This window comes from Heteronotia binoei, chromosome 1, assembly GCF_032191835.1.
Source record: "Heteronotia binoei isolate CCM8104 ecotype False Entrance Well chromosome 1, APGP_CSIRO_Hbin_v1, whole genome shotgun sequence".
Taxonomy (NCBI): domain Eukaryota; kingdom Metazoa; phylum Chordata; class Lepidosauria; order Squamata; family Gekkonidae; genus Heteronotia; species Heteronotia binoei.
Window position 1 is genome coordinate 112,695,369 of NC_083223.1, and position 13,635 is coordinate 112,709,003.

The 13,635-nt window shown below is 41.4% G+C and overlaps 1 protein-coding gene and 1 long non-coding RNA gene across 2 annotated transcripts in view; one reads left to right on the plus strand and one right to left on the minus strand.

The window, feature by feature from the left end:
• Nucleotides 1–83: 83 nt before the first annotated feature.
• On the minus strand, nt 84–1,566 carry LOC132572161 (uncharacterized). The gene is made up of 2 exons (XR_009555410.1): nt 1,460–1,566; nt 84–942 (listed from the first exon to the last, which is right to left on the minus strand). It is a non-coding gene; the product is annotated as an uncharacterized LOC132572161 (long non-coding RNA).
• A 1,158-nt stretch (nt 1,567–2,724) lies between these two features.
• The window catches only part of TRMT11 (tRNA methyltransferase 11 homolog), a 37,898-nt gene continuing 26,987 nt past the window's right edge, over nt 2,725–13,635 (plus strand). The window contains exons 1-6 of the mRNA XM_060238955.1: nt 2,725–2,871; nt 7,201–7,266; nt 10,439–10,512; nt 10,943–11,024; nt 11,125–11,217; nt 12,568–12,702. Of these exons, the coding sequence (XP_060094938.1) occupies nt 2,797–2,871; nt 7,201–7,266; nt 10,439–10,512; nt 10,943–11,024; nt 11,125–11,217; nt 12,568–12,702 (525 nt within the window). The 5' untranslated portion in view covers nt 2,725–2,796. The remainder of the gene's footprint in view (nt 2,872–7,200; nt 7,267–10,438; nt 10,513–10,942; nt 11,025–11,124; nt 11,218–12,567; nt 12,703–13,635) is intronic.

The following is a 13,635-nucleotide window of genomic DNA, read 5'->3' on the forward strand; positions in this document are numbered from 1 at the left end:
AAAGTGTTAATTTCAAAGTTGAGGTGAAAAGTGCAATCTACTAAATGACAGCATCTTTAAAGAGTGCTACTGACACTAAAGTATCTGATTTATGTCACTTCTATTTTATTTTTTTATTCATGCCTGCATTTCCAAAGTGACAAGTCATGAAATATAGTGCTCACACATTTCCAGATCCAGGGTTCTTTCAGACCAGTTGAATAGAATGTGGGAGTACATCAGGTCTTATTGCTGGAGATACATAAGAGTAGGCTAGCATAAACTGATTGCAGAATTCATCGGCAAAGCTGTACACTCATTACAGAATACTTACTTTCTGCACCTTTAAAGTAATTTTTTCAGTGTTTTGGCCAGCCAACACTGTTGATGTTTAAGGCTTTCAACGGTTCTCAACTACATACACTATGTTTAATACCTAGCTATTTTACTCAAGTAAGGTAATAATGACATCATCATCTTTTCCTTGCCAAAGCATTTCACCTTCAAAATCAACCAAGCCATGTTTCCTTGCTCTCAGTAGAACACCAACTACCTTATTGGATATGGTTACATATCTATCAAAGAGCTGTTTGAATGTTATTTTTACATGTCCATCCTGGCCTGTCTCCCCAACACTCCTTATGACCAGGCATAGTTCTTCCACTTCCTTGCCTATGTGGATGTGAGCATCTTTCCCCCTCTGTTCTGTTTTGGAGCCTTCAGGGGGTCTCCCATAGGTGGCATCTCCCCTTCGTGCGCATAGAGTTACGGGCCTGTTGCTGCTGAATGGATTCCGTCTCTGATAATCAACATGATCTTCTGACCAACTCTGCCAACCTCTTGCTAGTTCTCCCACAGTACCAGTGTGTGTTTTGGCTGTCTTGATATTCCGCACTTTGCTTCCCTCCATGTTTCAAGGACACTTCAGGATACACAAGAAGCAGCACTGTCCTGAAGTTACAGCTGTAAAGACAATACAAAAAGCTTCTCACTAACCTGTTTGTCAAAACAATAGCCCAAACTGTTCCCATGTAGTAAAAAAGTACCTTTGTTTTACTCACCTTTCTTTCCTAGGAAAAATTACTCCTGTCAGTCTAATATCTTACACTTTCCATTACCAAACTGAATATAATCCTTAAACAAACTGAATATAATCCTTAAACAAAACATTGACTTGCAGACTTTTTTGCTTGCGAGAGCTGACAATTTTCTTAAACACTAGTTTTCAGTAATATCTTAGGCATATATTTATGCAGATGTCTAAATGTATTAAAGGGCTTCTCCCTAGTAAATAATGCATAGGTTATAGCCACACAGCCTATTACTCTGCATGCTGACTTAGAAGCAAGTTCCATTAAGACAATTAAAGTTTTCAAGTAAATGTACTTAAGACTGCTGCCATCAGTCTAAGCATCAAAACATAACTAGTATTGTGATTACTCAGTCTGCAGTAAGATGCCTTTGGGAAAGCTATACTCACAGTTCTTCAGAGGTACTCTTCTCTGCAAGTAAAACAGCTGCCACTAGTCATTTCAGTGTGTGACCTATTTAATGCATGCAAGCACCCTGCCTGATAGATGTTACAGCAAGCCAATCAGGGTAAAGATGCTCACCAAGGGGTGGGAATCCCCCGCCCCCCAGCTGTGTAATTTTTTTTTAAAGGTAGAACAAATATTTCTATCTTTTACTGGTTACAAATGGCAGAAAATAGGAAAGCCTGTTTACAAAAAGGACCCTGAGTGCATAAAGTACCATGCTTTAACATCAAAAACAGTGTTAGTAATATCTTTGATTAAAGTAAAGGTGGTCCTCTGTGCAAGCACCGGTTGACTCTGGTGATGTTGCTTTCACAACGTTTTCACAGCAGACTTTTAACGGGGTGGTTTGCCATTGCCTTCCCCAGTCATCTACACTTTCTCCCCAGCAAGCTGGGTACTCATTTGACCGACCTCGGAAGGATGGAAGGCTGAGTCAACCTGGAGCTGGCTATCTGAACCAGCTCCCGCTGGGATCGAACTCAGGTCGTAAGCAGAGGGCTCCGACTGCAGCTTTACCACTCTGCGCCACGGGGCTCTTAATATCTTTGATTAGGATCAACTAAAAGTATCAAATAAGGCAGTGTACGTTCAAAATCTTCGAAAGTCTAATAGTTTATCTGAAGGGAAGTTTAGCATACATATGGTACTGTAGTTATATTTCTGATTACCCTCTGATTACATAAATATTGCTTTAAAATGCATATATTCGCAAGAACTATATATACAGTCAAAAATCTGTCCAGATGGAATTAAGCCACAATCCTGTCCATACCGCAGAAAAGACCCACTGGATAAACTGGGACTTGCTTGTGAATTAAACATGCATAGGATCGCACTACAAACTAAGGGTGTATGTCTCCTCCAAAAGCACTCTAAGTTCAGTGAGACTGAGTTTCTAGTTATTTAGGATCGTAGCCTCATCCCTACAGATCAATCCCAAATACATATACGTGGAAATATCTACTCGATGATACCTAATGCACAAAGTTGCTCAAGATGCCCTACGGGGGGGGGCGACGGCCAGAACGCATTACAGTTATTCTCACCGCCTTTTTCTATACACACAGCGTTTGGTTTTCTAAGGCGAAACAATTTACAGCTATTTTACGTCAATAAGCCTCCCCCCCTTCTGTGGAGACTCGCCAGTCAATTAGCCACCCGCTTCATCCAAAGCTTTCCGATCCCTTTCCCTCTGCTCTGCTCTGACCCCGCCTCTTCGCCGACTCCTCCCCGGTTCGGCTCAGCGCATGCGGGCCCCAGAAGACAAGAACCGGAGGTTATGGCGCTGGCCAGTGCGAGGCTGTCGCGTTACCTGCTGCTGCTGGCGCAGGAGAACTTAGAATTCCGGCTGGCGGTGAGTCTTCACTAAGCGCGCGTGCGCGTCCCCGCTAATAACTTGCAGCTGCGCTTTCCTGGAGCCGCAGTTCGCCCGTGTTTATGGCACAGACGTTTCAAAAAGCATGGGACTGTGCTGGTTCCTTTGTGCGTCGTCTACGTCTTCTAATTCCTTTGGACGCCACGACTAGCTTTCCTTAGAGTAGTGATAGTTGCTTATGACGGGTTTATGCACGAATTCAAGTCTTTAGTGACTTAATAGCAGCGCGTTGTTCCCCTGACTTACTCCCACCTCCTTTGTCCTTGCTCTTCAATCTAGAGTTTTCTGTGTGGGAGGGGTGATTGGGGGAGGAGGAGGCTTAAAAACTGCTTGTGCTAGACCTGAAGAAATGCACGTTCCAAATACACGCACACTTTCAAGCGAGCTTTGGAAGAAGCCGAGAAATAACATGACCCTTGTAGGGTAGGTGATGTATGTAAAGAGCCCCCAGGTCCCAGCCGATTTATGGCGACCCCAAGGAGGGACTTTCAAGGCAAGTGAGACTCTTCATTGGCAGAGTCTTCCTGTCAAGTAACAGCCCTGCTTAAGTTTCTGAGGCTGGGCTATAGCCGCTATACCATGATGCCATCCTCCTCCCTTGGAGGTGAGACTAGAGTTATTAACCACACTTCATAGATGGTTTGGCTGTGACTGATAGTGCTTTACTGTTATATAGTTTACTGAATTACGGTAATCCCAACATCATAGATTTTGGGGGTGCATGGGAGATAGAGGTTTCCAATAACTGTCAGTGTGGATTCACTGTTGCTATCCTTACAGGCATGCTGGAGGGGGTATAACATCCTGAACCATAACCTTCACATTTCAGAGATTGGTTGATAGTAGTTGACAACTGAATTGCTGCCTAGCTGCAATAAGACTGTGCAGGCTTTAAGGCACATGTACTGGATAGAAGAGCAGGATTATGTCTGCTGGTCCTGCCACCAAACATCTATTCAGTCAACTATGCCTTCAGCACCTGCAGAGGGACTCAGGTGACTGGGAATGATGCAAAAAGCAGAGTCCTGATTGAGTGTATAGAGCTTCATATGTGCACTAGTACACATATGGGCTCAGCAGATGCCTTGCTATTTGTGAATTTCCTGCATTGTGCAGGAGGTTGGACTAGATGACCCTGAAGGTCCATTCCAACTCTGTGATTCTAATTCTGTGCTGGCTGCATGAATACCAGAGGTGGTTCCTTCTGTGTGCGCATGCTGTTGACACAGTCATAATTTCATCCTTAATGGTCTTCCCTGCAATACTAAACCTATGTTACCGAGATGCACACAGACAATAAAGAAATATACATATGATGTAAGTGATTTCATTTCACTAAGCATCCAGGATAAGAAGAAGAGTTTGTTTTTGTACCCCACTTTTCACTACTCAATAGAATCTTAGAGTGGCTCACACTCACTTTCCCTTTCTCTCCCTACAAGAGACACCCTATGAGGTAGGTGGGGCTGAGAGAACTGTGACTGGCTCAAGGTCACTCAGCTGGCTTTATATAGAGGAATGGGGAGTCCACCACTCTTAACCACTACACCACACTCACTTTCCAAAGGTCTCCAGCTGCTGTTCTAGACAAATTCAAGAGGGAGCAAGCCCCACTGAGCTTGTATCACCTAGGATTTCACTGCACTTTAATGGTCATATGGAAACGGTCATGTGGAAAATGCCTCACTGAACAGCAAAGATTAATCTAGCAAGGATGTTATTTCCATCTCCCTTCAGCCATTGATCACTGACTGCTCCACCAATTTAAGATGCTGCTTTGGTGGATTACGTGAGAGAGGCCCTTTTCTGTGCCAGCTCCATAATTATGGAAGTCTCCCCAAGGAGGTCTCCTGGCCCCTATTGTCAGTCTTCAAGAGGCAGTTGAAGACCATTTTATTTAGGAATGTATGGAACTCAAGGCAGCTTACAATACAAATAAAATATTATAAAAACACAATAAGAACAATGAGCAGAAGTCCATCAGTAGCTATTAGCCACAAGGTACAGATGGAACACTTTGTCTGGGCAGTAATGCTCTGTATTCTTGGTGCTTAGGAGGGCTTTTGGAGTTCTGTCTCTGCTGGTGGACCTCCTGATGGCTCCTGGGTTTTGGCTACTGTGTGATACTGAGTGTTGGACAGAATGGGCCGCTAGCCTGATCCAACATGGCTTCTCTTATGTTCTAATGATAAAGCCTAACTGCCAATGATAAAAACTAAATAAATCTAAATGCATTCAGGAGGGTGTTCTTATAAAGGGGAATAGGATAATCTAGCAAGGATGTTATTTCCATCTCCCTTCAGCCATTGATCACTGACTGCTCCACCAATTAAAGTTCCTCCTTTGGTGGATTACATGAGAGAGGCCCTTTTCTGTGGCAGTTCCATAATTATGGAAGTCTCTCTACTGACTGAAGTATCTCTGCTGACTGCCATGGGATTAGGACGTAACTGTGCTGTGGCTAGCACTGCAAGCTCCTAGTTTCTGTTCTGTGGGCTCACCTATGATTTTTATATTGTGTATTGAATATCTGCTGCATTCATAATAAATTGTAAGGTGCATTGGGGTTTGTTATTTTATTGTGGTTTTTAACTGATCATTTTTAATATTGTAAGCTGCTTTGAATTATGAGGTTTAAATGTTTTAATTAATAAATAAATTAGAAATTATGAAATGAAAATGTTTAAAAGTAGAATTTATGGCTTTATAAGTCCACTGGCTAAGAGATCAATAGATTAGAAAACACAGCTCCTGGTCTGTAGAAAAATTGCATTGCACAGCTTCCTGTATAGTTTCACTTCTTACTACTGACATATGTGAATCAGTATTTCTGTCTCTCATCCTCAGTTAATCTTGTCCACCAGTTTCTTGGTTGTCAGCATCACTTCATATGTTAAGCTTTTTCAGGGGTTATTTTGTAGAAAAATAGGTGGTGGAGCTCATTAGCACAACTCATTAGCATATGCCCCTCTACCAGTCAAAAGCAACCCAGACGCAAGAAAGGAGAGCCCTGGGTGAGTGAATCCCTGGGTGAGTGAGACCTGCTTGGGCTGGCTAGAGATCCAGCCAGCCCAAGCAGGCCTCGCTCACCTGGGGCTCTCCTTGGCCACTCCCCCCCCCCCCCACAGTCAAAAGGCCAGCAAGATACCCGCCACCCTAAATCACATAAGTGGAGAAAGGGTGGCACGGGCTTCTCCTGAGGTTAGTGAGGGCTGCTGGGGGTGTTGCAAAGCTCCTGGTGGCTGGCTGACTACCCTAGAGATTGTTATGGTGTTGCACTTACTATTCAATGGACAAGATGTGGCGGGGGGGAGGGGGATGTTGATGCGCCAGTGTTTAGTGAGGGTGGTCTTTAGTGACGCAAAGAATGAAGGCCTGCACACAGCAGTGGTAAAACTACTAGATACAATTTATTTACACCTCCACTCTCCAAACCAACAGAATGTTCCGCTGCAACACCACCATACATAACCCACACACAGTAAAAGAGAGGGACAGTGGCTCAGTGGTAGAGCATCTGCTTGGGAAGCAGAAGGTCCCAGGTTCAATCCCTGGCATCTCCAAAAAAGGGTCCAGGCAAATAGGTGTGAAAAACCTCAGCTTGAGACCCTGGAGAGCCGCTGCCAGTCTGAGAAGACACTACTGACTTTGATGGACCAAGGGTCTGATTTAGTATAAGGCAGCTTCATATGTTCATATGTCTCTGTACATTTATACAATTCATCTCCCCAGGTGGCCAATCAGCTTGCTGCTGAGTCATGCTGACATTGTCCAGGCTGATGTAATCTGGCAAGCAGCCACCTCCTGTCACCTAGATGATCTACCTGGCGGATCAGTTACTTTCACTTTCCCAGCATATGCTTAGAAACTGTCATTGTCTTCCACAATCCTCAGAAAGGTTCAGGAGCTGCACTCCTGTGAGCTCCTGCTGAATTCAAGGCATGAGTTTTATTATACATACATTCCATTCTAGCATCTTTAAGTCCTATTGATTTCAACAATTAATTTCTCGTGGTAATCAAATGCTCTGACTTTGGTGGGAGTGTGCCCCTTTTAGAAGCAAGGTGTAATGGATTCAGGTTTCAAGGACTGCCAAAACATTTGTGCTCCTTGTGGTGGGAATTGCTTTAGTTGTGGGTGGTTCTGACTGCGGTTTCCTTGAATCAGTTGGTCTTTGTACATAATAATAAACAGGTTGTTTTGTAGTAAAACAGTGTCATAGAATTAATATTTAAAGGCATCAGCTAGAATTTGTTTCTTTCTTGAAACTACTTAACAATATTTTTGTTATGAAATATTTCCTTTTAGGAAATAAAGTCTCTGATCTCCCTCAGTGGTGGACAATTTAGTAGTCAACTGGAATCAAACCTAAATGTAAGTACTATCAGTCAAACCTAACCACAGTGATCCATATCTTAATTCCATTGAGACTGAACTATTGCAATGCAAGGCTACTTATGGCTACCCTTGAAGAGTACAGAACACTGTGGCTAGACTGCTGGTCCATAGCATATGACACCAGCACTACATCAGTTACTCTAGTTACTGGTATACTCCTGAGCCCAATTCAGGGTGCTGTTTTTATAATTTAAAGCCCTGCAAAGTTTGAGATTAGAATATTTGAAGGACTATCTTCTCCCATATGGGAATTAAGATTGCAGGGGGAAGCCCTCCTGAGTGTCCCATCAATCAAAGAAGCTTGTTTGGTGTGTACATGAGGGAGGGCCTTTTCAGTGGCAGCCCCACAATTATGAAACAACCTCCCCAGTGAGGTGCACCTGGCCCTCTCACTTTCGATCGTTAGAAGGCAGTTGAAGATGGTTTTATTTAGGACTGCATTTGTTTACATTTACTAACAGTCCTGAGTTTTTATTTAAAATTTTGGATTTTATTTTGAATGTATTTTATTTTACAAATTTTTATCTATGTTGTAAGCCACCTTAGGATTCATAAGGGAGAAAGACAGCTAATAAATGTTTTAAATAAATAAATAAAGTCGAAGTCATTGCGGCTTAGAATAGTGTAACCTTGCTTAGGACTCAACTTTTATGGTGACAAATCAAACAATATATATATTAAATAAATAATACTTTTAAAATGCTGAAAGTTGCATTTTAAAATTTGAACTGCAGCTTCTTTTTGGGCTCTGTTTTGCTGTGGTGCAGTTAATAGGGTGCAAGGATCCCTGTTGACAGACAGAAAGATCACCTTTCTCATCTGTTCACTTACTTGAGAAAGCTGGTGGGACCCAGAAAAGTGTTCCTTGCTTTATCCTGTTTTGTATGCAGGCTGCTATCTTAATTGGGGGAAATGTTGTGCTAAACAAAAGAAATTGGCTTTCTTTTGCACTTGCAACTCAATTTTATACATGGATACTTGGAAGTAAATTCTTCAAGTAAATTGTGCAACTGTTTTAAATTATGAAACGTATTTTTAATTATTTATGAATTGTTTATGTTCACCAAACAGCCTAACTCAGGGTGTCAAACATGCTTCCAGGGGGCCGAATCAGGCCCTCAAACAATTGACTCTTGTCTGCTTCCTTCTTCCTCTCTCTTGCTTCCTTCTGCATCTCAGTTTGCTTTGTAAGGCTTGCTCAGTCGCACAGGAGCTACAGAGCAAAACTTTCTCCATTGGTTGAGGTGCCTCCCCCTCCTGGTCCTCTGGTGAGGGAGGGAAAGAGCCAGAGCTTTCTTTGCCCAGTTCCTTGGATCCCATGGGAGAAATACAAAGGAAGCACCTTTAAGACCACAAGTGCTAATGTTTTGAGCATGTTTTATTTTAAGGGTTTAAAAAAAAATCTTTAGTCATGTTTGACTGTGTCATTTAAAAAAGTTTATATCTCTGCTACCTAATCTTAAATAGGTACACACATGGCCTGGCCCAACACGGCCTGGCCCGATGAGGTCTCATTTATGTCAAATCTGGCCCTCATAACAAATGAGTTTGACACCCCTGGCCTAACTATTGTCTGTAATCTCTCCTGAGCCTGTTTGTGGGGATGGTGGAATATAAATCCCAAAAATAAATAAAGTCTGGTAAATGAAGGTGCTGTTCCCCACAGAAATGTACATAGCATTTCAGCCTTATTTGGCTGAACACAGTGTAGTGATGGGCTGTCTGCCTGGAATGGAACATAATCCTACCCTCTGAACTTGCTGTTTAATGAGTTACATTGGTGTTACTCAGCACTGGATTGCATTTCTTCTTATAGGAATAATCCTTCCCCCATTTATTTTCGTATTCTTTAGTGTTGACTTAAAATGTATAGTGCTTTATTCCGTTTTTGTGTGGGAAGAGAACTTTGTAACAAGTAATGAAAATAGTTAGCTTTACACTTAAAGATACAAAGACATTTGGCCTGTAGACCATGTTTAAGTCCCTTCCCATTTAGGGTAATGATGTGTTCCAACTGTAGCCTTTAGGGTTGGCAGCCTGCAGATGGGGCCTGGAGATCTCCCCTGGAGAAAATGGCTGCTTTGAATGGTGGGCTCTATGGCATTGTACTGTGCTGAGATCTCTCCCCTCCCCAAATGCTGTCCTCTCCTGGATGCAACCCCAAAGTCTCCAGATATTTTCCAGCACAGACCAGGCAACCCTAGTAGCTTTGACTTCAGTACTTCTGATAGGGACCCCATTATTACTACTGCATACTATTCCCCATTATGCAAGGGTTGTGGTGGAACAGTTAATTCTTCCCCTGTGCGTGTTAAGGATCTATGAATTATTTGATCACTTTGGGCACTTTACTAATTAGTTTTTTGCTATCTACTTTGTCTGAATGTGAAGAAACTATAGACTTACTGTTTGAGTTCCAGATCTAGACCATAGTTGTTTGGCTTCAGGGTAACCATTCTAGTTTCAGGTGTGTGTGTTCATGTACCATGTATCTGCTGGAATGCTTGTATTACCTTTTGTATTCTACCCACTGTTTTTGCTGGGTAAAGGATGTGTTCTTTAGCATGTACAATGAAAACCTAATTTCCTGAGTTCCATCTCTTACCAAGCATTTCTGTATATGTTACGGTGAGATATGGATGGAATTATTCCATGAATAATCACAAATAATCCCACCTGGTGTAGGTGAACAGAGAAGGAAAGTTGATAACCCTCAGGAAACCCACCAAAGCAAGTTAACATGAAGAATGCCTAGATTCTAAATATTAGCAGAACTTTCTGCGGAAGAAGATATAAGGAGGGCTCAGATTCACAATGGATGTGACAGGTGAACCATTACAGGCTTTCTTCTTCCTTGCTTGGTCTATCTGGCCTTCACTTTTGCTTGTGTCAGGTGTTACTGCTTGTCCTAGGATGAGGCAACAGCAAAGAAAGGGAGCTTGGAAAAGAACAAGACTGATGGGCTTCAACCAACATTTTATTGATCAGTATATTTGTCAATTTGTTTGCAAAGGCAGACTTGCAATGAAAACTGTTTACCCGCTTCTTATACTACAGGAGTTTTCTCTCTGTGTTGTAGCAGCATAAGCAATGTGGATTTTGTCACCCATTCTACTTTTCCTTAGAACTGTTGCTCTTTTCCTTTCAGTCTCCATTTTGGATTCTCAGCTTACTTTCAGAAGAGATGGCTAGAGGACTAATGAAGCGGACTGTATGTGCCAAGTAAGGATTATGCATCTAGAAATATAGAGTCCCCTTGCTCTTCTGCATACACTTTTCTGTGCCACTGAGATATCCCCCTTCACATCCATTCTGAAGCAGCAGTTGTTGTTGGCTCTGTTGTTCTAGTGGTCTTTCACAGCCCCATTGTCAGAGGGGCTTTCAGTAGGCAGTGCCAGGGACTGAATGCAGAATCTTCTGTATGCTGCAAAGCCCATGCTTTTACCATTGAGCTGTTTGTACTCATCTCTTTACAAGGGCCACGGCTTGTGTTTAGTCAGTGATATGAAAATTATGATCTTCACTAAGTGAGTAATGACAGCATGAATATACATTCATTTTTATTTATGAAGATTTTGAGTCCCAAGACAGCTAAGAGAAATAGGTACACTTTTTCATGTGCAAGCTAAATTAATTATTGTGACATTTTCAGGTCTATATTTGAATTGTGGGGCAGAGGAAAATCTATAGAAGAACTGCACTTGTCACTGAAGAACTATCCAGTAGAGAAAATGGTTTGTATAAGAGAAATCTTGGAAGAGGGGACATGTAACACAATTATACCTAGCAGAGTATTCATTGTAACCTAACTTATACTGCATTGTTTTATTTTAGGAGCCATATCTACAGTCAAACTTAACGTATAAAATAAAGGTTCATGCTTTCAACAAAAGGCTAACGCAACAAGAGAAAACTGAAAGAATAGAAGTAAGTAGATTTTACTCTGTTGAACTAGTTTCAGAAATGTTATTAGAGAATGAGCTTAGTAACACAACCACTTATATATACATTTCATTACTATAGCATTTATTTTGAAGCCATAATTTACATGTTGGAATTGTTGCCTTCTGTGTTTGTAATATCATAGAGGGAATCTGCAAAATCCCTGGCATAAATTGAGAAATGGCCTAAAGTTTTGTATAAATTAGTTTTTCCTCTCCTTGAAATTCTTCCCTGTGAATCCCAAATCTGTGGGCAAGTTACGTTGTGCTTGACTCTTCTGTTAAATTGACATCTACCCATCTTGATTCACATTCAACCTTTGCATTCATACATGCAAGGATTATCAATCATCTGAAAATACAGCTCTGAAAAGCTTATATTTCTTGGTGTGTAATTTAGTGTCTGTCCTGAAAGGCAATATAAGCATTTCTTCTGCAAGACAACCTGACACTTTGATGTGGGCGGAGCATCTGTTCTGGGTGTGACTTATCTCCTCTAAAGTGGCAGATTTACAATCTACAAGTACTCCAGTACCCTGCCTAGGCCACATGTTGCCTCTTGTTTTTCATTGTAGGCCACATGTTAAACAGTAGCTTTAGCTGATATTCTAGCTGTGTCCCTCTTCATGGATCAGCTACAAGCATCCATGCCCTGGAAATAACTGGGATAGATTGTCACAATGCATTCTTCATGTCTTTGAATTTCATCTGGAAATTTCAGCTGTGGTATCAGAATTTGAGATGAGAGATATATTACCCAACCATTGTAGAATAGCTGCAGTATCAGCTTCCAATTCAAGGTGCTGGTGCTGGCTTAAAGCCTTTAAAACCTTGGTCTGGCATACCTAAGGAAGGGCCTTCTCCTACATGAACTGTTTGATCCCATCAAGTCAGTCAGTGGTATACTAGCTGCTGCATAACCCATCTCCCCCCCAAAGGTACAAGCTGTTGTGGCAAAGTATATTGTGAAATAAATTGCTTCACTGTTTGCTGTTTAGGTGAGACCTTTTCTTCCTAAGTGTTCTAGTTAATTAACAGTGTGATTCCAAACAGAGCTGCACCGTTCTAAGCCCATTGACTTCTATGAACTTGGAAGGGTATAACTTTATTAGGGTTGCACAGTACATATCTGATTTTCCTCTTGGTCTGAAGCTGTTTGTAAGTTTTAGAGAATTTGATTATTATTGTTCTGTTTTTATTGAAGTGGTGATTTATAGGAATACTTTTATAATCATTGAATTACTTATTGGTCATTCTACCTGATGCATTAGTCCTGTTCCATGCTTTTCAGCAGCTGTTCTTAATTAATGTATTTGTATTTATCACTTTTATACAGTCTCTAGAGTTTTTACCATTTAAAGGAAAAGTGAATTTAAAGAAACCAGATCACGTTTTTTGGTTTATGGAAGATTATGGAACAGATCCAAACAACATACCAAAACAACCTCTTCATTTATATTTTGGTAGATGGGTGCGTAGATATATTAATAACTTAATAAACAATGTTAAGGAAAGTAGAGTTTACAACTTGAGAGGGATATCTTATAATGGAGGACGTAACTTCTTCATATATTATTACTTATCAATATCAGTCAGTGGTATCTTGAAATACTACAGTTATGAGCATGTGAGAGCCAAAAATACTTTTATGTAGCTTAAGTACCTTTATTGTTCTGATGATTATTTTGTAATGCAGCTGGAGACCTTATAGCAATATAGGAAGAAGGCAAATAGTAATTAGTCAGTGGGCCACATAGTGCTTACTGGATGCTGATAGTTTATAAAGAATGATGGACTGGGTGGAGTTGGTCAGATGGACAGAAGAATAAAGTAAGCTACTGTGGGGCTTCCACTGGGGAGAAAGGCAGGGTATAAATGAAGTAAATAAATCCAGCAAGGCACATTCAAGATCACATAATACCAAGTAGATAGGTCTGACCTGTTCAGTTCTTGAAGATAGGCTGTTTCTCAGTCAGTTAAAAACCCGTTGGTGGACAATGGAGATTCTGTTTTGAGTAGGATTGCCAGCCCCCAGGTAGAAGTGAGGGATCCACCAATTTTGAGAGTTCCTGCCTGCCACGGGGGAGCCCCGCCCCCCAAAGCCATGAGCCTGTGGGACATCCCTGATGTGATGACATCATCATGTCGGTGGTGTCACACACAGTGACGGTGCTCCATCCTTCACACTCCTGTAGAGTTCTTTCCCATCCCCCACCAACACCAGATAAAGACCTGGTGATCCTAGTTTTGGTGGGGGGATAGAGTATGTGACATACCTGTTTTTACATTATAGGATGTTTGGGGATAGAAATCATATTAACATGCTATTAATTTTATGAGCACAATAATTTATGCAGTAGCTCACAACTTTAACGCCAGTAGCTCACAAAGTAGGATTTTTGCT